Below are 25,681 nucleotides of genomic sequence, written 5' to 3' on the forward strand. Positions count from 1 at the left end.
GAATTTGAATATAAAGTTAAGTATTTGAATTTCTTTAAAGTTGAATGGGAGTTTATCATAACACTTACCACTTATGTTTGAAAAGTGAATAAGAACTTAAGAACACATTGAATATAAATATTTTAAATTTATTGTGACTAATCAAGTCCAAGAATATAAATATAAAAGACATATTATAACTCAGGTGTATGTCTCTAATATAATATACTTAATATAAATATTTTATAAGACATCAATATATATCTCTTGATTAATACTTTTTATAATATAGATCTATGTGTCATCTATAAATATATAATGGAACGAAGATAATGAAATCTATGAGTAAAAATGTGTAATTTTAAAACCTTATTGATTTTATAATTAATTTAAGAGTATATTTATAAATGTAAAAGATACAATTCAATTCTCTGTTTGGCAAGGAAAAAAAAGTAACAAGTTTGACTATTTTTAGAAAAAAAATTTGAACTAAACAACCTAGCTTTAACTCCATACTTTGGTCGTATTTTTGAAAACATCCTTGGCATAATAAACATTCCTTAATGAAGAAGTTTATGATAAGTATATTTATTTTACTTTTTGAACTCACTCAGACGTAATAAAGTAGTAGCAGACAAATAGAGAAGAAAAGCCAATAAAAAGTTAGAAAATTCTAAAAAGGGAAAAATTACAGGTGGCAGATTGTGAGTGGCAAGAGGCGTTCTCGAACTGGCAATGGCGCGTGGTGCAGCGCGTTGGCTTGGCGTCGCATAATGACAAAAGTTTGACGGTCAGCTCAACCTATTACCAGCTCGTACCTCACCATCCCCAACGTAAACTGGGCCCCACCAGCCTACCCAACATTGGGCGCGTGTCACAACGAAAACCAACTGTATGATTAATCTCTTAACTGGAGACATTAAGGCACGTAATAACGATAACGAAACAAGTGAGAAGAATCCGAGATACCGAGGGAGATCACGTGTGTGGTGCAGCAGCGTGAGATGGACGCTGTAGCAACAGCTTCGGAGCTGAACAAGTCCGGGAGCGGAGGTTCGGAGCGGAGCGATGACAGCGGAGGAGGAGGAGGAGGGATATTTGAGTACTCTGGTTGGGTTTATCACTTGGGAGTCAATTCCATTGGCCACGAGTACTGTCATCTCCGGTTCCTCTTCATTAGGGGAAAGTATGTCGCCATGTACAAGCGTGATCCTCACGAGAACCCTGGCATCGTATGATTCCTCTCCTTTTCTTCAAACCTTCTTTAACTTTTTCGATCAAAACGAAGTACTCTATTTGCTCTCTTTTTTCTTTCGAGTACACTGGAAATAGGAATCAGTTTATTGAAGCTCGATACGAGTAATGTTGCTGCTGATGATTTCAAATTGAGAGTCGTTTTAGGATGAAGAATCAGGAGTTTTGTAGTTTGATGGATTAATTTATAGTTTAGATTGTGGAATGGAGATATTAATTAAGTACGAATGTTGATTCAAATACATATTTTATTTACCGCCGTGATATGTGATTGTGGATTGCGCTATGCTACGTTCGGTTTCCTGAAACTCGATAGTAATTGGAAATAGGGATCGCAGGTTAATGGATGCTGTGTTTGGCTTATTATTACCACTAGAGATAATTTCATGTCGAATTTGCTCGATTTTCATCGAATGCCTTTTAGTGTCGTTTGTTTTGTAGCATTGCTCTATCTTAGGTCCGTGGAATGGAGAGGGATGGAATGGAAGCGGAAGACGTTCCATTATTTTCGTTCTCCAATTTTTTTAGATTATAAAATGACTGTTTTATCTTTCAAATTTTCACCTAATCATCAGTTTTTTTAAGAATATATGTATAAAATAAAGATACTGTTCGAATTAAAAAGTTGTAGTCCATTTTCATTTTTTCAAACCATGGAAAGCAATCTCTGATCTATTTCATTCCAATGTCTGCCACTAATCTAGATATAACCTAAACCGAAATCATGATTAGAACTAGTACTCTTCAACATTACAAGTAAAACAGATAAATGACAATTTTAAGAAGGCTCAATAGAGAGAAGGAAGACTCAACTGGCAAAATGAAATACTAAAGGCTAAGCAGGGTCGTTGCCATTCCTTACATTTTTGTGTATAAAAGAAAATATTTATTTTGGTTCATTAATAGTCATATTTCATTGAGCGTACATACTAGTTTGTTTCAATAGTTTTTTAATAATTTTATTTACTATTTGTTTTTTAAATGTGGGTAATATCGCCGTTTCAATCATCTTTCACCTTGGCTTTTATCCCTTTCTCTCTCTTTCTCTCGTTCTGATGAGGAACTTTTATCTCTGTTTTTTCAACAATAAATTTGTTAAAGATAAAAGTTTCCTCGTTGCAGAAACCAATTAGGCGGGGAGTTGTTGGACCCACGCTAATGGTGGAGGAGCTAGGTCGTCGAAAGGTCAACAATGGGGTAAAATACTACTTGTAGTTATGAAATTAAACTGATCATGCATTAATTTTAATGGAATATTCTCCCTTTGACGTATAAAAATCTCAAGATTTGAGTGTACATGCATGGCTTGTTACGTTCGAAATCTGATGGGAGCTAAATGTTTTTTGTTTTCTTCCCCAGGATCTTTATGTTTTACGGTTTTACAATCGATTAGATGAGACCAAAAAAGGAGATGTAAGTTCTGTTTTTGAATTGCTTATTCAAATAATTGGTGATGATTGGTAGTGATTGATAAGTACATCTGTGTGCATGCGATGCAAGATTTTTAACATGTATAACAGCTTAGGAAGAATTCATGATTGATCTTGTAACTTATTATAATACTCTGCTGAGTATAAAAAAGAAGGACAAACTTCCATCTTCTGTAGATTGTAAACGCTGCACATCATATGTTTCTATATCAAATTACAAAACATAATTTTTGTTGCTTTCAAGTTTTTTTTTTTTTGAAAAGAAAAACAGTAAAACAGAACACACCTTTCTAAGCGGAAGCGCAATGTGTGTAATACGTTTTTTCATTTTTTCTAACCAAGATTGATGTAAATTTTTTCCTCTCGTTACACTTTTCAGGTATCATGTTAGTGTAGTAATTCATTAATGCCTGAACAAGCAATAATTGCAAGAAACCCACCAGGATCCACCTAGTGGTAGGAGGTTGGGTAGTTTGCATACCGTTGTAGTTCATAATCTCATAGCCTTCATTGTACACGCAAAAAAGATTGCAAGATCCTAAGACCATGAATCGTGACTCAGTTCTCAACCTGAGCTCCGTATTAACAAACTTTTGCTTGCAGTAACTTTTTTGCCTAGAGTACAGGGTTCTGAACTCACTTGAAGCAAATTGTGGTTCAGGCCAAGCCAACACCTGAGTGGGAGAGGATTGGTTCCACACCTTGTGATCTTACCAAAAAATAAAGTGCCAAATCCCCCGCATGCAATTTAATGATGTGGAATTCAACAGAGCATGAACCCCATGATAAAAGTAGTTCTTCAAGTTTTCATTTTTCTTTCATAATAAATGTTTTTAACTGGAGTCCCCTATTCGGACTTTTCCCTTAATTTTGTCGTAAGCATGTGTTACCACACTTGTTGTGGGTAGTGTCATCAAAATGCTTAATCAAGTTCTTAGAATTAGACTTCCATCACATAAACCTATCGTCTCACCTATTAATAGGTCACTCTAATATATATATATAGTCCCACATGCAAGATGTTAAGTTATCGTGTGTGGGGCTCCCACATCTTATAGAGATAGGATCAAATTATAATATGTAAGTAGTTGTAAACTTCACTTTATAAATCTAAATCCACTTTCTAAGAGTTTTTTTGATTCAACAATTGCACTGGAATGCAAATTTATGTATGTATTGCAGTAATGAGCTCCCTCATGGCATGGGTGTTATACTTTTTTCTGTCTTTTTGTAGTATAATATAAGTTTCTTTTGCATGTTCATTTTCTTCAAGATTGCTTGCGCTACAGCTGGGGAGGCCAGGGGATGGATGGAAGCATTTGATCAGGCTAAGCAACAGGTATGAAACAATAACGGGAGGTTTGTGTTTAGAACTTGAGCATTGCGTTTTGTGATTGGTTTGAGTAAGTATTGTTAAAACCAAAGTCTGATTGAGATTGAAAGTTTATTTCTGGGGCAGGAGACTTCGATATGAAGTTTCTTTTTTTTTTTTCTGTAAAATTTCGAACATGTTTCCCTTTAATGTAAAGAAGACGGGAGTTATTGTTTGCTATCTGAAATAATTGGGATGTGAAAGTTTTATGTCACTTTCCATAATTTGTGATAAATTTTAATTTACTGGATATATGCCCTTTGTAGGCTGAGCTTGAGCTGTCAAAAGGAATTAGTGCTAGAGACAAACTGAACAACATGGAGAACGAGTATGTTCCCCCTTTTGAAATGCATTTGTACATTTAAGTCTCGTAGAATAACATCATTATTTTAATTGTCTTGTTGGCCACTCTGACTAATTGTGTTATATCATACATAATGGCAGGGGATTCAATGCTTTTGGTTCTTGAAATCATATGTGCTCTTCTTTTTTTTTCCATTATTTTTCTAAATACTTTCAAGAAATACTGCTTAGAGTTAGGTATTACTGTTTATGTTATATATATGAGAGTTATGCTTAATGAAAGACCTGCACAGTTTATGTGAGTGTAGTTAAGTGTTATGTTCTGTCTTAGATACTTTCCTTCTATTAGATAATTTTACACAAATTAACATATAATTGCTCTTTATGTCATGGAAGGATCAATCTTGAAGGACATCGACCTAGAGTGAGGCGATATGCCCATGGTTTGAGGAAGCTCATAAGAATTGGCCAAGGTACCAAAAAAAAATTCAATCATTATATTCATCGTGGAGTGCTTTTGAGGCATTAACATGCTTAATTGATTTTATTGGATGACATATTCTACCTATTATGCTTCTTGGGGAGTACAATAGGGCATCTTTCATATTTCAGAACAACAATAGCCTTATCTCTCTCACTAGGTGAGATTAGCTACATGGAACCAAAATGTTAAGAAAATTATTCTTTACGAGATCCATTTCAAAAATTTCTTCCAATGTCCTTCTTGGTCTCCCTTTATCCCTTTACGCAAGTTAAAATTTGTGATTTACTTTCTTCATGAGACTGAAGATCAAAAAATTATTCAATAAGTATTACAAACATCCGTATCCAACCTCTTACCAGATCTAGAATCCTCAAAGTGGCCATTGGTCCAAGTAAACTGACTGTCAGATGAAGGCAAGTTAATTAGAGAATTCTGATCAACCTAATCCTGGAACTCCATGCAAGCCAAAAGAGAAGGATAACTTTTACCTCTATAATGACTCCCTCCCAGGCACAACATTAAAATCACCAATAAAGGACGATGAAGCTGAAATCTGAGAAGATAGATTGGAGAGATCCTAGCACAAATCACCTTTTCTAACTGAATAGCTGCTTGAAGAGGATAAAAAAATGACAAAAGTATCCTGTAAACCATTTTTAAAACAGAAAGAAACTTTTGAGTAGAAAGTTGTGCATATCTGTTCAAGTAAATATTGTAGAGAAACTATAGAGGAATTAATAAAGAAGAAATAAATCACGGATTTAGTTAATCCCATTGACATAAAGCACTCCATATTATTCCTATTTCAAAAGCAGTAAAATTTGACAGTATTGATTTGCATTGAATATTGTGGGGGGTGACAGTAAGTATGATTCTAAATCAGTGATGACATTATTTTTGCAAGGAATCCCGTGTTTCTTTTCTAATTTCTATAATTATGGAGGGGTTGCTACATAATACATTAGCATTCTATATCTTGTATGTTTCTCTCTTTATATTACTAGCTAATTTACTGTTTTCTTTTTAAAAGGCCCTGAAAAATTGTTACGACAATCATCAAAGTTGTCTAGAACAGACGGGTTTGAAGGTGATGGAGGCGATGCAGTTGAAGCACATCAATGGAAATGCATTTTTACTTTGGCTGGTACTTTTCTTCTGTTTTGCATTATTTTGTAGCCTATTGCAATGCTGTCTTGTTTTCTTTCAGTAGCCTAATAACCAATAAGCTTATGCTCAGTAGCCTAATACACTTCCACCTTTTTGTGATTTCTTGAGTTAATATTTGATCCAGAACCACACTAAACACACGCTATTGAGTAACTCGTGGTTAAAAATGTAACTAAAAGCCCTTCTTTAATGATAACATCTACTTCTGAGTTTGAATAGAGGGTGGAATGGGGATCAGATTGTGGTAATCAAATCATTTTGCATCGCTTTGGAGGGTATAACCCTCGGTCTTGCAGTCTGTTGCCATATAGGAATATTTCATTTAGTAGGGAAAAGTGAAAGAATTGTAAAAGTAACTCTACAAAAGGAAAAAATCATTGGTTTATTTGGGGTAAAACAACTTGAGTAATGTTGTACACGTTACTCTTTGTTTGAATGATTTGATTGTCAAACTCTTCATACAAACAAATATGCTTTCACTTATGGTTTTTTCCACTTGTAATACTTATTTATATCGGCTTCATTAGAAAAAGTTTTAGTTAAATCTATCCTTATATATCTAGATGTTTCTTTTGTTTGTGATTTCAGGTATTAGAATTTTTGAGGATGTTTCTGATCACAAGGTTTCTGAATCTATCCTTATACAATTCACTTCTTTGGGCAGGGGAGGACTTGGGCAATACTGATTATTAATTTATTTCTTGAAAATTAGTTAGCTTTTCATTCATTATGTTATTCTAACATGAGTTGTAATAGTATAACACTTGTCTCATTGGTGATTAATTTATTATCCAACACTTGTTTCTTTGTTGATATTTTCCTTCAAAGCTTAGCAGCATAAGTCACTTGATGGAGTTTAGATGAGAAAGAAAAGAGAGTGAATGACATCACAAGGTTCTGATACACACACATATAATTGAGACTATAAGATAGAGAAGATCAATACTGTTATGTAAAAAACCCTTAGCATTATTAGTTTGAATGGCCTTTAATTTGTGATTTGTTTGATTTTTTGCAAAGGTTTTAAAGAGATTGAATATACTAGAAACTTGAGATTTGGAATGAAGAAGATAAATCCACACAAATTTAAAGTAAGCATCTAAAAAGGTTATGTAATATTTGGCACCATTAGAGGTAGGCATAGGAGCAGGTCCCCATATGTCAGTGTAAATCATTTCTAAAGGACGTATCAGATTCAGATAAAGGAAGCTGATGCATTTTGGCTTGAACACGTCACAGAAAACAGTGGAAAAAGCTTTAGTGTTGACAGCATGAATATTGTTATGCTTTAAAATTCTTTGAACAGTTTGATAAGAAGCATGACCAAGACGAGAATGCCACAAAAAAACTACAAAATTTATAGAAGTATGATTAACATTGATAATAGAAGAAGAGCGAACGGGGCAAAAAACATATAAGCCGTGTTTAAGGAAGCCTTTAAGGATGATCTGGTTTGTGTCCTGAGTTTTAACAGGCATTAGAGTGAAATTCAAAATATACTTGATTATCTTGGACAAATCTAGAAACACTAATTAAATTCTTGGAAATATGAGGAACATGCCAAATATTTTCTAAAGAAAAAATATTTGTGTGTGGGGGATGTGAAAAACAGTAGAGCCAATGTGAGAGATAGGCATACCCATCCCATTACCTAGTTTGACCTTTTCATTTCCAGTGTAGGAATTCTGGGTCGTAAAATTATTTGAGTCATGTGTGGCACCACTATCTGGGTACCACAAAGGATTACTTAGAGCAGAAGAATTGAAGGAGTATCATCTTGAATTTCTGATGAACAAAACTGAGATTGGTTAACAGAGATGGAAGGTTGAAAGTCATGTTCAAACCTTTGCCAACAAGTTGTGGCAGTTTGACCAAACTTGTTGCAAATTTGACACTGTGATTTTTGTTGTTACCAAGAGTTTCTTGTAAAGTTCTTTGTGTTGTTGATCGTTGATTCTCTTGAAAGAAGAATTATTGTGGTTGGTGGATCTGTTGTTCCTTAGGGAGTATTGAGAACTTTTGTTTATGTAGGAGTTATTAGGACCAGAGATAACTGTTATGTTGATGACAGCATAGTCAATGATTTTGTATTTCTCCAAACTTTCTTCTTGGGACAAAAGTAAGGCCTCTATTTCTTCAATGGTATAAGGGTCAAGGTGTGTGAGGATGGAAATAACAAAACTTCCGTAGTCTCCGAGAGGCCAGAAAGAATGGCTTCAATTCAATGGCTGCCAGGGTATCAACAATCTTCTTGATATCAAGAAGATAGGTGGCATCAGTTCTGTCCTTTTTAGGTGTACGAAGTTGAATCTTTAAGGATTTTACCTTGGCTCTTGAGTGGGATGCGTGATAAATATGCTGCTTATTCCAGATTTGAGATGCAGTGGTGAGAACAGATGTTTCCATAGACGCAAGAAGTCAAACAACCAAGAGTTGATTTTGTTGCTCATATTAGAGATAACCAGGATTAATAATGTGAAGAGTGTCATCAGGATTGAGGTATTTTGGTGGAGTTTCTTGACCGTCCAAGAACTTGAAAAGTTGCAGTCCTTTGATTGTGGCAAGCACTTGTGGCCAGATCAAGAAATTTTCAGTTGTAAGCTTGAGAGAGATCGACATGTTGAAAGTGTGAGGGTGGTAAGAGGAAGTAACATGGAGGTGTCAGAGTTGTGGGCAAAAGAAGAATTTTCAGAGGCCACGGTATCAACTCTGATTACCATGTAATATATATCTGATTATTGTCAATTTAAAGAATAGTCACTTAATCTATACAAAGGAAAGCAAATATATATAGGAAAGGAAGGGTAACTGATAAAACAGAATCAATTACTATTTGTTACTGTTGTGTTATCAGAGACTTGAAAATCTCTATAGAAACTAATGACTAACTGAAAATACAGTGCAGAGCTAGCAGCACAGCAAAAAAGGCTAGGGATAAATTGAAGCTACTGTATCCTAGACTTATTTAATACATTAGTGCATGAGTGTATGTGTGTACCTGCATCCGTTGCTTATAGTTTCAACATTGATTACTAGTTGTCAGGAACAACTTTATTGACTCATTTTACAAAATCAAATAGACCTTATGAATAAAAAAGGAATATATGGATATTGCTTAAGGCAAAAAGTGTTATTTATTTATTTATTTTGAGACTCCATTTGCTTTGCTTCTGGAATAGTTTGCATGTGTTCTTCCTATTATGAATTTGTGTCTTACATTGAGAGGTTCTGAGTAGTGGTATACTAGTATCTGCTCGCACCTGTATGAGTAATGCCATTATATTTTCAGAAGGTTGGTTTATCTGCAATGCTGTCCATTATATGACCTAAATGGCTAACATCAATAAGAAAGTTCTGTCAATAAACACCTTGATACATCTTTCTAACCCAAAACTTTTTCTTTTTATGCTAATGAATCATCTTGTTGACGGATTCACTAGTTTTGTTAATATGTAAAATCTTGTCATATGCTCCTTGTGTAGCTTCTGTCCTATTTTATGTTACATTTACAGCAATTGAGATTGGTGCTTTGGTTCACTATGACAGGACAGATAAATAACTCTTATTTCTGATTTGGCATTTTTGGTGCTTTGTAGAATGGTAAGACTGTCCTTGCGAAGTCTGTTGGTGTTATTGATGCAACTGCAGATACTGTTTTTGAAGTTATTTTGAGCACTGACCAACAGAAAAGATACGAGTAAGTTTCCTATAAAAGGTGCTTAACTGTCTTGATAACATATTGAGGAAATTAGTCTCATTTATGTTTATTTTTGCAGGTGGGATACGTTGATATGTGACTTGGAACTTGTAGATTCTTACGATGGGCACTACGATGTTGTTTATGGGACATATGATTCTAAGTATCTATCTCGGTAATCTATTGATGTTAATATTTTCAAATTTGAAAAGTTATAGCATTGTAGGGATTGGATTACTGTAATATATGCTCTGTGCTGTAAATTTCATTATTGTGTGAATTTTTTCAGTAACAAAGATTTCTCATTTGTGTGGATTTTTTTCCATGGTGAAGATTTCTATGCTTAGCTAATAGATTTCCCTGTTGACTTTGGTTTTTATTCTGCTAAATTCTTCATAGACATGTGCTATCTAATTTGTGTGAATTTTTCAATGATAGAGATTTATCATTTGTGTTGATTTTTTAAATATTAAAGATTTGTGAGCCTAGCTAATTTGGTTTTCCTATTGTCTTGGGCTTTCATTCTGCTAATTCTTCTATTATAGGACTAGCTAACTTTTTGGGTGTGTGTCAGCCCATTATATAGTTGTTAGTGACGAAATTTTAGTTATCAATTATCTACAGTTTCATGTCATCTCTCTCTCTTCTCCCCAATGGCGTTATAATTTTTATTTTTCATCAATGAATAGAAAAGCAAGTTTTATTAAAATTATTCTTACTTAATCATTATTTACATTTATAATGTTCACTGAATTAACTTTTAATCCAGGTGGCACTCAAAGCAGGATTTTGTCTTCTCTAGACAATGGTTTCGTGGACAAGATGGAACATATAGTAAGAATATGATTGTAGTGATTTCTTGTTTGGACCTTTTGTAACCGTCAAGAATTAGTTAATTTACTTTCATGGCTATCATAGTAGTATTGTGCATTTCATTTAATTGCTGAAGATAAAGCGTATACATACTACTAATCCAATGAAAATTGTGCTCCCAATACATGTTATGGCAGTTTTCCTGACCTTGATTTAGATGATCACCATGTTGTATTTTTTAAACATACTCGGAAAAATACATGCTGAAATATTTTATATATTTAATTCTTGCAGCTATCTTGCAATGTCCAGCTATACACAAGAAAAAGCCCCCAATACATGGATATCGACGTGCAAAAGTTAATCGTAAGAGAGAATCTTTTGCATTAAATCCTTGGAATTGATAAGTGGTGCTTGGTAGTATTTAGTGGTATCCACATTAATTTCTCACTGGAGGGTATATTGATTTCTATATGATGGGAATCATTTCTCTTACTTTAATTTTAGACTCTAGCAACTGATCAAAAGAAAGAAAATATGACCACTGACGTATTTTTCAGCATTGACTAGTTTTATCATCTTATGTGTTGCATTTGGTCTGCAGCATCTTCATGGGAGATTAGAAATTTGAACACATCTGTGCCATCAAATAGTCCAAGATGTTTAGTGACGCACACTTTAGAGATAAACACTTCATCCTGGTGTCGATGGAAGAATCACCAGAGCTCAAAATTTCAGAGGAGTATTCCTCATGCATTATTGTTCCAAGTGGCAGGTAAAGTATTTGCACCATTGTTTTTATCTTATATATTTCTCTGAATTTCTAGAATGACTGGCACTTGAGTTGAGATTTTCAAAATTTTGTTATGTAAGCTCTTGCTTGTAGTCATCTTGGTAGTTTAAATAGGTTTCTTTTGATGTGGTTCTGAATTCTATCTTGAGCAGTGAGAAAAGCTGGCCTGCTAATTGTAACATGATACAGAAGACATTATTCTGACAGAAATGACCAGTTTCCGACGTTATTTCTTTCTTTTGATTAGGGGGTATTTGGCAGAATCAGGACAAGAAAAAGTATGGGAGGGATGGAGGAAAAGCTTCCTTTTTGATAGTGTAGGATGAGATTCAGCGAGAAGAAAATACCGGGTTGGGATATTAATTTCTGGTTAGGAATGAATCTGATTAGTTGAGATCTGATCCCATTTTGGTAATACCTTAAGAATTTGGAATCACACCAGAGAGGAAGAAAGTGAAAGCTCTATTTTATCTAAATTTCAGCATGCAAGCGTACTGTTCAACACGGAAGCTATGACCGCTATGACCTTTGAAACCATTCAGGCTGGAGTCCATAAATTATTTGTCATGTGACAAAGCTATTAGATTAGATTGAACTCCACAAATTTATTAATTATCAAATGTTTGTAAACTAAATCATTAACTAACAGGAAGATACTGTTGACCTCATGAGTTTGAATACTGACAAACAATTAATTTCAACTAATTATTCTGGTACTGTCCTGAACAGCAAAGTTTCCACCTGTAACAAATTTTCCTCCTTCAAACAACCAAACAAAGTAGAAACAACAAACTATGGAATTAGCATTATTATTTGCTCTAAACCCAAATAGCTATATTTACAAAAGTAATTCTGTTGCTTCTATAAAGTAATATATTATATTTCAAAACAAAATAAGGAAGTTTCTCATGATTCATTGTTGGTGTGGCTTTTTTTTTTTCTCATGCAAATTGCATGTGAATACCATTCTGGAGGCATTTAATATATATGTTTCTAAATAATGGGTCAGGTCTGAAGGAATACATTGCTGCCAATCCTGCACTCCACCATGAAAATGCCACCACAGTTGTTCATTCCAAAATCTCTGATGCTTCTATTTCTAGTGCTGAATGTGAGGATGAAATGCAGGATGAGTTTTATGATGCAATTACTGCTGATTCGTCAACATCAGATGAAGAAAGTGATGATGATCAAAAACTTGTTATGCAGGTTTTCCTTATTTTACACCTATCAGCTATAAAAGTAGTCTACAGTAGAAATATGTGTCATTTGAGTTTTGTTAAGTTCTATTGTTTAATTACGTTTCCCAAATTGTCAGGAGCCAAGAGTCAAGCTAAAGAATATTTCATGGGCAATCACAACATTAGCTTTAAAGCGAACTGCTGGTAAGCTTTTCTTTGTTATTTGTTATTTGGTAGGGGAAAAGGAAGAGAAACTATAATAACATTTTCTACTTACCATGCTCTACTTATTTAGACTATCCAATCATTCCAATGAACATTTCCTTATACAACATGAACTTTGATCACTCCTCAAAACACTGGGAATGAACTAAAAAATACCTTGAGTAGAATAAATTTTATGTACTCCTACAGTACTCACTCCTATGGTAGTAATTATTCTTAACTAAACATGTTTCTGTTTTTATCTCAAAAAACTTAAAATAGTAAAAACATACCAGCCATGTCAGTTTTTTAATGGAAGGAGTACACCCTCTTGGAGTGCAAAATTTTTCCCCTTTTGACAGGTTGAGAAAAATCTATCAGCACCCATTAACCATTAAATTTAAAAGAAATTATTTTTTCAATTTATCGAACTAAAAAAGGTAGCATCACTTTGTTGTTTGTCATCCCAACTATCTTGACACCACAAATAACATCAATCATTTGCAGCACCCTAGAATATCATTGAAAAAAAAGAAAAGCAATACAAAAGAAGTTGGGGGACCAAATCAAAACCTAAGCAAGGTAGAGAAAACCTATCTCTAAAAGACTCTAGATTTAGAAATCCAAGAACATTATATCACCAAATGAAACCCCGAGATCCAGTACCATAAGCAACAAGCTTATCAATAAACTGGTTATCCTCCCCATATAGATATAGGTAAAATGTAGAAGCATATGTATATTGTTCTCCGTACAATTAAGCTAAATATCTAATTTGCCATGGAATCAAATTAATATTATGAAAAGCTTGAATGATCAGTAGTCACATCTAATCCAAAGTTCATATAGTCCATCTCTTGGAGATAGCAATTTCCATGTGTAGGATAGCCCCATCGCTTCAACATGTAAGGCCCAATGGACCAATAAAAGAGGAGAATCACTTTGTTTCGTGCTTTTCGAAGAGATCAAGTTACCACCAATGATGATACAATATTCGGATGTAGACCTTCTATCAGAAAGAGACCTTGTCCAATCAGCATCTGAATAACAAACCACTCTTGTATGGTTATTGGAACCATATAACAACCCTTTTTCAAGAGATCTTTTAATGTACTTTAATATACGAATGACTGCGTTCCAATGATCTTCACATGAGGACTTAAGAAATTGGCTTACCACACTGATTGGAAAAGAAATGTCAAGACGAGTAACTGTAAGATAATTCAATTTCCTAACTAACGTTCTATATTGCTCGGAATCTGACATAGGCTCCCCCTAATTTGGTAGGAGTTTGGTATTAGGATCCATGGGTGTGTCAACAGGTTTTGAATTCATCAACTCAGTTTCCTCCAAAATATCCAATGCATACTTCCTTTGAGATATAGTAATACTATTGTTGGATTGTGTTACCTCAATACGTAAGAAATATCGAAGTTTGCCATGGTTTGAAAATGGTGGCAGAGGTGTTGTTTTATCTGGGAGATGCCATGGTGGTCACTGCATGTAAGAAAAATGTCATCAACATATACTATCAAATAGACACATCCAACACTTGAGTGACAGTAAAAGACATAATGATCTGCCTCACTTCGAGTCATACCAAATTATTGAACAATGCTACTAAACTTTCCAATCTAGGCCCTAGGTGACTGTTTTAGGCCATATAAAGATTTGCAAAGACGACATACCAATCCAGAAGACTCCTCCTGAGCAACAAATCCGAGAGGTTGCTCCATATAAATTTATTTGTGCAAATCTCCATTGAGGAAAGCATTTTTGACATCCAGTTGAAAAAGAGAGCATTGTTGAAGAGCAGCCATGGCTAAAAATAGTATTATCATAATCCAATCCAAAAATTTGTGTAGTTGAGCTTTGAGATGATCAATAGTATCATCAGAACCAACTTTGATAGCAAAAACCTACTTGCAACCAACATTAGATTTTCCGTACGGTAATGGGATGAGCTCCCAAGTTCAACTATTCTAAAGAGCACTTAGTTCATCTAGCATGGCCTGACGCCAACCTGGATGGGCTAAGGCTTAACTTTAACAAATTTAGGAATGGACACATAAGAGATAGACGAGAGGTAGGTATAAAAAGGTGAAGATAATTTATGGTAAATCAAAGCAATTTAATGTGGAGAAGGATTATGAGTAGAACCTTTAGAAGGGCAATTGGAAGGCCAGACTCATTTGTCGGATCCAGAGGAGACAGAATAGTTAGCACTTGAAGTGAGTCACTTGGTGGTTGTTGAGGACGATGTCTTCGACTATAAACCTGAAGAGGTGGTGGAGGAAGGGAATCTGACGGTGGACTGTGCACAACAGGAGGCTCACATAATGGAGAGGTTTATGAGGAAATAAAGTAGAATGAGGAATTTTGTTATTTAAAACCGAAGATGGCATACAATTAATAAGATAACATGAAGTTAGAATAAAAAATGTTAAGGAACCTCACCATGAATTAAAAAGGTGGGAGTTGTTTCAATAAGGTAAATAGAAGATATTGTAATAAATACTATCAAAAATATCTACCAATTTCAAACAATGACTATTTTCCCTAATAAACAATAAACGCTATGTTTCCCTAATTAACACGATATATCTAGCATAGGCCAATTTAGTTGCTTCTTCAACATTCATGTCAATTTGTTAGATATAAAATTATTCTCTTGCTTTCACATGTTGGCTTATGCTTTGGGAGTTTTAGTTCATGATAATACATGTACTCAGTCTATATATCTAGTCTACAAGAGTAGAAGAAAATGGGTAATGTTAAAATGAATAAAGCATTCTCTCTTGTGAGCAATTGGTTATAGTTACATATGACTTCTTAATTTCATCTGGAATTATAATATTATATATTTGATTATTGGATGCAGCTCCTGATCTTAGCGAAGAATTGGATCCTCATGTAACTCCTATCACAATTCCAAGTGACTTGCATTGTTCTTTATGGAAAGGAAAGGATGACAATGACACAAACTGTTGGGCTTCTCCTTCTGGAAAAGGATTTATGATCAGAGGAAAGAACTATCTTAAAGATAGTTCAAAGGTTAGTAAACTATTTAAGTCATTCAATTATAAAGTAGAAGTACAACACCAAATCTTTTCTTTAACTTGGATGATGAGATATTGTGCAGTAGTAGTGTGCATGCGCTTTAGTGTCCTTCAAATTAACAATTAGTTCTGTCCCTGAAACTGGGGCATGTTGGAGGTTTGAACTGTGACTTTATGCTTATTTTTTTTGTAAATTTGGTAAATTCTAGGACTGCAGTTTTCAGCAAAGATCTCAATCTACTTTTACATAATTATGAATTACTTGTATTGTTACTTTATTTTTTCTGTAATGAAAAGAAACGACAACCAATCCACTTATTGTTGCACGTCATCAGAGCCTTAGTCCCGTAACAGTGTTCTTCAACCAGAGAAAGATCTTACTCCCCCACTCAAGTCACAATTCACAAGCCTTTTTTTTTTTTTTCTCAATCTTTACCCTAAAATCTAGTGACTCCTAACAAAATTATCTTCAGTTAACTGATTCCTTCTAAAATATACTTTCCATATAGTGGTATTGATCTCACATTAGATTTTATGGGTCGGTTAAAATGTCATGAACACAGAATTTTTCTTGCAGGTAGTTGGAGGAGATCCTCTTCTCAAACTTGTAGGAGTCGATTGGTTAACAGTTGATAAATCTGTGGATAGAATTGCCCTTCACCCTAAATGTTTGGTTCAGGTAATGTCAAATTTTTAGCATTCTATCTTTTAGTATCCGTATTGATTATTGTAAAGTAAGGTTGGGGAAAGATGGCCAGTTTTCATCGAACATGTCATTTAAGAAAAAAAGAAGTTGAAAATTTCTTAAGTATATTTTTTTAAATGTACAAGGTTTTGCAATGTCTATATATAAGATTACATGTTTGTTCCCTAAAAATATATTTAATATGGAAATTGTCAATTTCATATGCCATTGTATTGTCTAATATCTTTTCCTTCTGAATTTCAGTCAGAAGCCGGGAAAAAGCTTCCATTTATCCTTGTCATTAATCTCCAGGTATGGATGTTATTGCTTTTGCTTTCAACTAAGACAAATTGTGAAAAATTAAGGTTATTAAATGTGTGAATGTTGACAGATCCCACAGTGATATATAACTAAAATATTATGTATAATAGAAGGAAACCTTCACCTTATTAGTTTACTTTTGAAGTTGAAATAGATTTGAATTCAAATTACAAGATGATATTGAGTTGCCTATTGCGAAGAATTGATTGGACCACCATAAATGTTTATTCCTACAAACAATCGATGTTCAATGCTTAGTGTAAGGAGAGATGTGTTGGAGATATCGAACTTGTGATATGACCAACTAGTGTCTATAAATGCTAGACAACTCTCATCTCATGAGCTAGTTTTTGTAGTTGAGTTATGCCCAAACCCCAATTGTAAGAGTGAATAGTTATAAACCATTGTTAAGTCCTTGATTATTCAATGATTCATTGAAATGGTAATATGCAACATGTCCAAACTTAAGGCACACCTGACATTGAATGTTGGAATAGTAACCACTACAACCTCCATTAGGATCACCACGACCACCATAATCAGCACGGCAAGAGTCACTAGAAAAGGATTCACAATCATTGAGTTAGGAGAAAATATTTAGTTAATTTATAAGAAGGTTTTGTAATCATTACAAGTGCAAGTCATTGAGTTAGGAGAAAATATTTTGTTAATTTACAGAAGGTTTTGTAATCATTACAAGTGCAGTGTTGTAAGCTATTAGGGATCTTTGGTAATCATTACTAGAGTTCTTTATATATAGATGCTTATGTATTCTTTTAATTATTCAATATCAATAAGATCTTTTTCTCTCATATAGCTTAATGCTTTTTAAGTTGTGTCGGATCCTAAATGGTTTATATTGATGATTGTATCCATGTCACATGGGTTTTTCTCATGAAGAAAAATATGAAGTTTTTACGGTGTCAAATTCTTTTGTATGGTAAACACACAATTTGGAAAGTCATGCCAAACCACAAGATAACAAGGCAGAAGGATGTAGGAGGTGGATTTATTATGTGAAGTATAGAATTGATGGCACTGAAGATCCTACAAAGTAAAGTTGGTTGCTAAAGGGCACACTTAGACTTATGATGTTGATTATGAGGAGACATTTGCTCTAGTAGCAAAGATGAATACTACTAATTTTCTCATTGGTAGCTTATTTTGGTTGGAAATTGCAACAATTTGATGTAAAAAATGCTTTCTTTCATGGACATCTAGAGGAAGAAGTTTACATGGAGAATCCTCCTAGTTTTAGAACATTGAAGAAGGGAATAAAGAGTGCAAGTAGAAAGTCTTGTATGAACTCAAGCAGTTGCCTCATGTTTGGTTTACTAGATTCACTCATGTTATGATGTCCATGGGATATCGACAGATTCAAGGTGACCATACCCTATTCATTAAGCATTCTTTAGAAGGGAAACTTGGTCTATGTGGGTGACATGATTATTGTAGGAGATAATCAACATGAGAAACAATTCTTGAAAAAAAGCTTGCTATTGAGTTCGAGATGAAGGATCTAAGAAAATTATAGTATTTCCTTGCGACATAAGTTGCTTACTAGAAGAAATACATTTTTATCTCTCAAATAAATTATATTATTTATCTTCTCAAAGAAACATGTAAGATTGATTGCAAGATCACCGGAGTTCCCATAAAACAAACCATAGAATTGGGTGTGATGAAAATAGATCTACTACAAATAAGCCCCAATATTGCGAAATTATGGGGAAGTTGATTAGCTTAGCCCACACGGGACCTTTCATGTTGATGTTGGTGTAGTTAGTTAGTTAATGCATGACTCAAGGAAGCGAAATATATAGGTAGTGAACAAAATCCTTCAATATTTAAAAACAAGTCCAAGAAGGAGATTGTTGTTCACGAGGAATGAAAAATTAAAAAGGGAGGTGTATAGTAATGTAGATTACTCAAGATTTGTTACTGATACGAGACCCACCTTAGTATAGTGCATGGGTTGAAATTGGTTGAAATGTTGTTTCAACGTTTAGTGTGGGGGCTGAATTCTAAGCTATAAACATGGAGTGTTTGAAACGAGAATTATTTTGACTGATCTTAAAGTGACATGTGAAGGGCCTACAACCCTTTATTGTGATGATAAATCATTTATAAGCATTGTTCACAATCTAATTAAGAATGATAGGATCGAACATTGAGATAAACAAACACTTTATTAAAGAAAAACTAGGTAGTAGTCTTAATTGTGTTTCTTATGTCTCATCTGGGCTTCAGTTAGCATATCTATTTATAAAAAGTCTTCACACAAAATGTCATGATCTCACATGTAAGTTGTAATGTTAGATATTCATTCACTAGTTGTTGAGTTAGGAAAAAATAGTTTTCGCTCTTGTGAAACATTTGAATCAGTTTGGACACAGGTCAAGTCGATTTACAATAATGATGTACAAAACCTCAATAGAGTATGTCAACACCAAATCAATACACTTCTTTATATTTGAGACTTCTCCTTTCACACATATGGTTCAAATATCTTGGTAGTGATTTGTGTAGCAAGTCAATTCTTCAACTCTCGCAGAAATAAACATTGGGACACAATGACTTGCTTATGTTAGATATTCCATTGATAGAAGGTCCATCTTTGGTTTTTGTATAATTGTCAAAGATAGCCTTGTCTCTTGGAAAAGGAGAAGGTAAAATGTTGTAGTCAGATCCAGTGTGGAGTCAGAGTTTCAAGTTATGGCTACAATTAGTTTGGAGCTTATATGGCTCAAATAGTTGCTTTAGGAACTAAAGTTTGCAAAAGTTACACATTTATCTCTTCTTATATGTAGTAATCAAGCTTCCATACATATTGCCTCAAATTTAATATTCCATAAAAGGACAAAGCTTATTGAGGTATATTGTAACTTTGTGAAAGAGAAATTCATGTGTAAGGGAAATAGCTAATAACTTTGACAATTCGCGTGATCAACTAGCAAAATATTCATTGTCACTAAGGGACTCAGATTAACTACATATGTTCCAAGTTTGGAGCATGTGACCTATATATGCTCCAACTTGATGGTAGTGTTATAAATATAGTAATTGATGATGATAGGATCAATTAGATTGATTCTACATATATGTTATTAGCCTTAAATATGGTAACTGAATTATCAATTAGAAATTGAATAGTTTCGGTGTAGTATAAACACATGAAATTCATCATATGCCTTCCGGGGTTCTCTCTCCTCAACAGAAATGATGTGTTTTGATAGCAGGTTCTAACTGTGGAACCATATATAAAAAATTGTCATTTAATTTTCAGAAATTGAGTGACTATGTAACGGGGGCAGAAGAGGAGGGAAGTGAAGTGGAAGGAGTAGGTTCAGCCATTGAGGACTTTCAACCTCTAGATACCCTCTTAAAAAGTAGGTTAAATTACTTTTTTTATCCTTTTATTTGTCAAGTAATATCAGTTTGGTCCTCAAATTTTTTTTTGTCTCAATTTGGTCCTCACTTTCTTAAAAGTGATTCAATTTGGTTATTGTCGTTAATTTTGATCAAACGGTGTTAAAGTCAACGTCACGTGTCAATTAATGTTTTTTTTGAATTTTTTATTTATTTATTATTTATTTTAATTTTTTTTATTTTTTACACGTGTCACTCCACAATTGTGCCACGTGTCAAAATGATTCAAGTTGGTCCCTATAGTTGTTTTTAGTTTCAATTTTGTCCTATTTTTTGTAAAACTGAAACAATATTGTTCCTCCTTAAATTGACACTCAATTTAGTTTTTGTATAAATTTTATGATGATATTCTTACTAAAATTTACACTTTTATTAAATATTTGTAGAAATATTTTTAAACAAGATTTTTTTTTTTTAGTTTTATTATTAAACAAAGTTAAACCCCAAACTTAATTTCAACAATTAACAATTTTGTCATCATATATAAAGACATCAAGTGTATCATATTATACAAACTTAGTGAAGATTAAAAATCAAATAACTTGTCACACATAAGTTTAGAAACTAAATTTCAAGTTTAAAACAAAATCAAAGTTTAATGTTTTGTATAAAATTTAAAGTTAATTTAAAATATTTTTAGAAATATCTAATAAAAACATTAATTTTAGTAAGAATATCACCATAAGATTTATAAAAAAGTAAATTGAGTGTCAATTTAAGAAGGGACAATATTGCTTCATTTTTACAAAAATTGGGACTAAATTGAAACTAAAATTAAATATAGGAACCAAATTGAATCATTTTGACATGTGGCACAACCGTGAAGTGACACGTGTAAAAAATAAAAAAACAAATTTTAAAAATTTAAAAAAATCAGAAATTGACACGTGGCGTTGACTTTAACATCGTCTGGTCAAACTAACATAAGGACTAAATTGAATCATTTTTAAGAAAATGAGGACCAAATTGAGACAAAAATAACTTGAGGACCAAACTGATATTACTTGACAAATAGAAGAACCAAAAGAATAATTTAACCTAACAAGTAAGAGAGTGATTTGAGGAAGAAAAGTAATCTGATTTGTATTTCTTAATAATCATAGCTTAAAATAAGGTATTGATAGGATCAGCACTGTCATCATAGTGAGAGATGTCAATAGCATGTAGTTAGTTGTGTAACTGACTTAACCTAATCTCAGTTTGTCTAACTGACTTAACCTAATCTCAGTTTGTCTAACTGACTTAACTCCTTTTCTCTAACAACTAACTGCCCAAGAGACAGTTGGATAACTGCTCTTCTAATACAAAATCCACAAATTAGAAGCCTGGTATAATACTCTTCATTTTACAGTAACAACTATTTAAGTGCCGAGTCTGGGTAATTGTTTAAGTTTCAAGCTCTCTGAGCTTTAATGGAAGTGGTCATGTTGCAACTTTATTATTGATTTTCATTTTTGGATTTTAATAAAAGAGTTTCAAAGGAAATTAAGATAAATTGTGTTTGATCCTTTCCTACTCTTTAACATTATTGACCTAGTGATTCTTCAGTTTGTCTCAACTGTCATTCTCTTTCTGGTCATACCTAGTTTGAAAAGTCTACTGCTGGCATATCATTGCTTTTGACATTGAATGAAGAATTGAGTAGCTTTACCACTAGTAGAGCGTCAAGGCTGCCAACTTTGACCGACAAGTAAAATGGAAGGTTTTACTGCCTTTCTTCTTTTAACTTAGTAAGCATAAATGTGATGCTAAAAGCTGGAAAGTTAATTGATTGAAATCATGAATAGTCTGTGACATGTGCTTCTGTCTCTGAAATCCACAATCATAGATCTATCAACGGCTCAAAAGAAACTTTGTCTGTAGTTTATATAGATAAAGTACACTGGAGAAACTTTTTTTGTGCCACTGATCTGCTTCTCATTGAAAGACTTACTTTTTGTTTGTAATTGTAATCAAACTCAGGTTCCTGCGAAACCAAACTACAGTCTGGTTCTATATTATGCAGCTGACAGACCGATAAATAAAAATTCTTTGTTAGCTAAGTTTGTTGGTGGAAGTGATGCGTTTCGGGACTCAAGATTCAAGCTTATTCCTAGTATAGTTGAGGTTTGTGATCCTCGATGAATTTTTAAATATGCTATGTTTGATCATTGATAGCATTTTTCAGCTAATAATTTTGAATTGACCCAGGGATATTGGATGGTCAAGAGAGCTGTAGGAACCAAAGCTTGCCTCTTGGGAAAAGCGGTAACCTGTAAATACTTTAGACAAGATAATTTTTTGGAGGTAATACCTTAGAATTTTTTCCCGTTTGACTTAAGCTTATATCTTGAAGTAGTTCTGGGCCCTAGAATCTCAAGTTAAGAAGTCAAGCTTGTTTATGTAATTGAAAAACTATTTACATAAAATCTCTGCGTTATTACTATGTATACTATATCACTGGTATTTTTACCTGTTCTATTGACTCTTGTATTAAATATTGTTTCAGAATATTGCATTTTTCTATGGTAATTATTTGTTCATGTTTGCTGATGAATTCTTGTACACTTTTATACCTACATTACATTGTATGAGGTTTATGCAAGCAGCATACACCTGTCATTTACTTACCCTATCCCAGTTTCCATCTTAGAAAACCACTCCAATTAAATTAAGAAGACACACGTGAACAGATTCACATTAGTGGGTACTTTCTAGCCACTCACTTCGTGACATTTTCTGATCTTTAATTCTTGCTAACAAAAATAGTGTAGTGATGATAAATTGGAACATATTACTGGGTGAAATTATCACTCAAAACAAGTCGTAGCTCTTGCTTTATATGACCAAACTTCCGGTAGGACATCTCGGGGAGGATGAGTTTTGGTTTTTGTTGTAGATCAGATGATTTTTGTATCCTAACTGCTCCCTGGATGCAATCATTCAAATGTGAAACGAAATAGCATCTTAATATAAATAAAGAATATCTAAGGCTTAATTTTAGGTTTGCTGTGTAAATTCCAAGTCCCATGACCACAACTTTTGGCCCTGGCTTATGTGGAGCATAACGTTTATTCTAAAATTTTATTTCTAGTTGTTGAAGATTCCCATTTGTTACTGTTGAAAGTGAATGCAATAATATGCTAGTTGGTTGTAGAATTGAGCTTCAGTCTTCCGGTAACTCTACTGTCATTTTCATGTTTTCTGGTAAATCACACTCTTGTGCTAATTTTCTGTAATATACAGATTGATGTGGACATTGGATCCTCTTCTGTGGCCAGAAGTGTCATAGGCCTTGTCCTGGGATATGTTACAAGTCTTGTTGTCGACCTTGCAATTTTGATAGAGGTTTGTGCCTTTCTGTTAATAAAATTTACAGGCAGACAATCTTCTTATGGTGTCATCTTCTTCTGTTCCTTTTTAGAGTAGACTTGATTTTTTGCGAAAGTGCTGAAGTTTCAATTTATATGACTGCTGTTTCTGCAATTTTTCGGGTGTAATTGTTTGCAGATAGATAGATACTCTTAATTTAAAGGGTGTCTGTCTTTATTTCTATTATGGGATAAGATTTGGTGTATAGTTCTATTTTGTGTCATACTCCTGTCTGTTTAAAGGAAAATTTGGTTGGTTGTTTTGCAGAGGATTTTTCCTCTTTCTGTAGTATATTCCTCTTTTGTCACTACTCTCAGACATACTGCTTTTTTATTTTGTGCTATATAGCTGGCGTGTATAAATAACATATACCATAAATATCATATCACTTTCAACCAAAATAAGCTATTGAGGAAAAATCTTCTTTAATTTCTACAAGTTTCTTTATATTAGGAATGACAAAGGAATAACTCCTCTAGATTCTTTTACATCAACTGTTTGTGCATTCACTTCTGAAAGTTAAAATGTTCATCACACGTGCATCCCAATTTTCGAGTAGTTCAGGTATTAACTGATGCTATACTTGCAGGCAAAAGAAGAACCGGAGCTGCCAGAGTATATTCTTGGAACTGTCCGATTAAACCGTTTGAAACTTGAATCTGCTGTACCATTGGAAGATTAAGATGTTCTTCCAGGAATGTTGTATCAGTTGATTATATAATCCATTGTTGTCACTCTAATTTACACGCTATTCAAATAAAAAATGAGTGAGTTTTTTTCAATAAAAGGCTCATGTTAAACATTATTATGATCCTAGATATCTCAGCTAGACTGACACTTCAAGGACATCTATCATTTGCCATCACATTAAAATATCATTAAAAACAAAAAGAAAGATACAAAGAACTCATGAGGAAACCTAACCAACACCCATGAACCAAAAACAGGCCAGCTATAAAGCTATACACAAGCTAAGAAGCCATATACATAGGAAAAAGAAACATATTATAATAAAAGTCCAAACTTATATAAGTTGACATAACCGTATACTATTTAAATACTTCTATGGAAGACATGTTTAAACTTGTCTAACTTATTAATATAATGATTTTTTTCTAAAAAAATATGTGACATCTAAAAATTAATATCTCTACAAAATTTATAGCATTTTCTCCAATGACCTCTAATAGACTACGGTACAAACACTTGATGAAAGAAAGTTTCACACACTAAGGTTGAATCACATTCCGACCAGAGTCTTCTAAAATTGGCTCTTCTAGCATACTGGATGACATGGATGGCTCTCATGAATTCAGCAAAAATGCCATTCTGAACTCCAAGAAACGCAAAGAAACTCCCAATGTATTCTTCCTTACTTCTTACTTCTCCTAAAGATCAATAATGATTTGAAAGGCCCCCCTACAATGCAAAAGTTTTCATAACACGAGATTTGGGCTGGAGGAATGATAAGCCACATACTTTTTATATTTACACTTAAGAAACCTCTTTTTCATCATCTCGGTCCAAGAGAGACCACTATAAGCAAAGTCTCAAGCTAATTTGAACAAGAAGGCCTTATTTTTGTTTTCTTCCTTTCTCCCACCCTTCTCATCTAGTTTATTAGTAGATGATAAAATAGGCCATTATTCTTATAGATGGAATGAAAAGCAATACTTTTGTTGCTAACGCCTTTCTCTTCGCAGGAAAATACCAACAGCAATTGAAATAGTTATAATAATAATATGATATTAATAATGTTAATATGGTATATTTATTTTGAAATTACAAAATAGGATGGTCTGGTTAATAGTGAACGGTTTAAGTAAGGACTAGAATGATAAATGTATTGAAATTTTTACTGAGAAGAACATCTTTAAAAATATATATATATAAAAGAACAAAGTATGTTAATTGAAGACTCTCAAATGTACTTGTTAAAAAAAAAACATAAATAGTTGTTTCTCTCTCAACGAACCGCTCTCGTTTATTAAAGGATGTTAAAATAAGAGTTTATGGTTAAGGATCTATTAAGACATCCAATTTAAAAATGATTTAGGCTGAATTTAATTAAACAATATTATTTTTTTAAATCTAATTATCATTTTCAAAATATATTGGTCTATGTGCTTAGACAAAAAGCGGTTCAGTGAGATATTTTT

General features: G+C 33.4%; 1 protein-coding gene across 4 annotated transcripts; it reads left to right on the forward strand.

Annotated features, from left to right (window-relative positions):
• The first annotated feature begins 878 nt into the window (after positions 1-878).
• LOC114177569 (protein ENHANCED DISEASE RESISTANCE 2-like) lies at positions 879-24,338 on the forward strand. 4 transcript variants are annotated; one of them, XM_028062964.1, is made up of 22 exons: positions 884-1,211; positions 2,356-2,430; positions 2,593-2,646; positions 3,937-4,002; positions 4,302-4,363; positions 4,735-4,811; positions 5,853-5,966; positions 6,578-6,612; positions 9,586-9,686; positions 9,766-9,849; positions 10,456-10,520; positions 10,794-10,865; positions 11,104-11,274; positions 12,302-12,501; positions 12,611-12,677; positions 15,559-15,731; positions 16,314-16,415; positions 16,686-16,733; positions 22,134-22,277; positions 22,362-22,457; positions 23,397-23,498; positions 24,112-24,338. In XM_028062964.1, the coding sequence occupies exons 1-22, from the start codon at positions 984-986 to the stop codon at positions 24,202-24,204; spliced, it is 2,229 nt and encodes a 742-aa protein (XP_027918765.1). In that variant the 5' UTR covers positions 884-983; the 3' UTR covers positions 24,205-24,338. The 4 variants fall into 4 exon arrangements, with proteins under 4 accessions (XP_027918767.1, XP_027918766.1, XP_027918765.1 ...); XM_028062962.1 differs by having other exon boundaries at positions 886-1,211; positions 9,766-9,861; XM_028062965.1 differs by lacking the exons at positions 2,356-2,430; positions 2,593-2,646 and having other exon boundaries at positions 883-1,211; positions 9,766-9,861.
• Positions 24,339-25,681: the final 1,343 nt, after the last annotated feature.

The sequence above is a fragment of the Vigna unguiculata genome, chromosome 3 (assembly GCF_004118075.2).
Source record: "Vigna unguiculata cultivar IT97K-499-35 chromosome 3, ASM411807v1, whole genome shotgun sequence".
In the NCBI taxonomy this organism is placed as follows: domain Eukaryota; kingdom Viridiplantae; phylum Streptophyta; class Magnoliopsida; order Fabales; family Fabaceae; genus Vigna; species Vigna unguiculata.

Coding starts and splice junctions, on each gene's coding strand:
- LOC114177569 (XM_028062962.1), top strand. CDS start 984: ATGGACGCTGTAGCAACAGCTTCGGAGCTGAACAAGTCCGGGAGCGGA. Junction 4,003..4,301: donor TTGATCAGGCTAAGCAACAG/GTATGAAACAAT, acceptor TGCCCTTTGTAG/GCTGAGCTTGAGCTGTCAAA. Junction 6,613..9,585: donor AGGATGTTTCTGATCACAAG/GTTTCTGAATCT, acceptor GGTGCTTTGTAG/AATGGTAAGACTGTCCTTGC.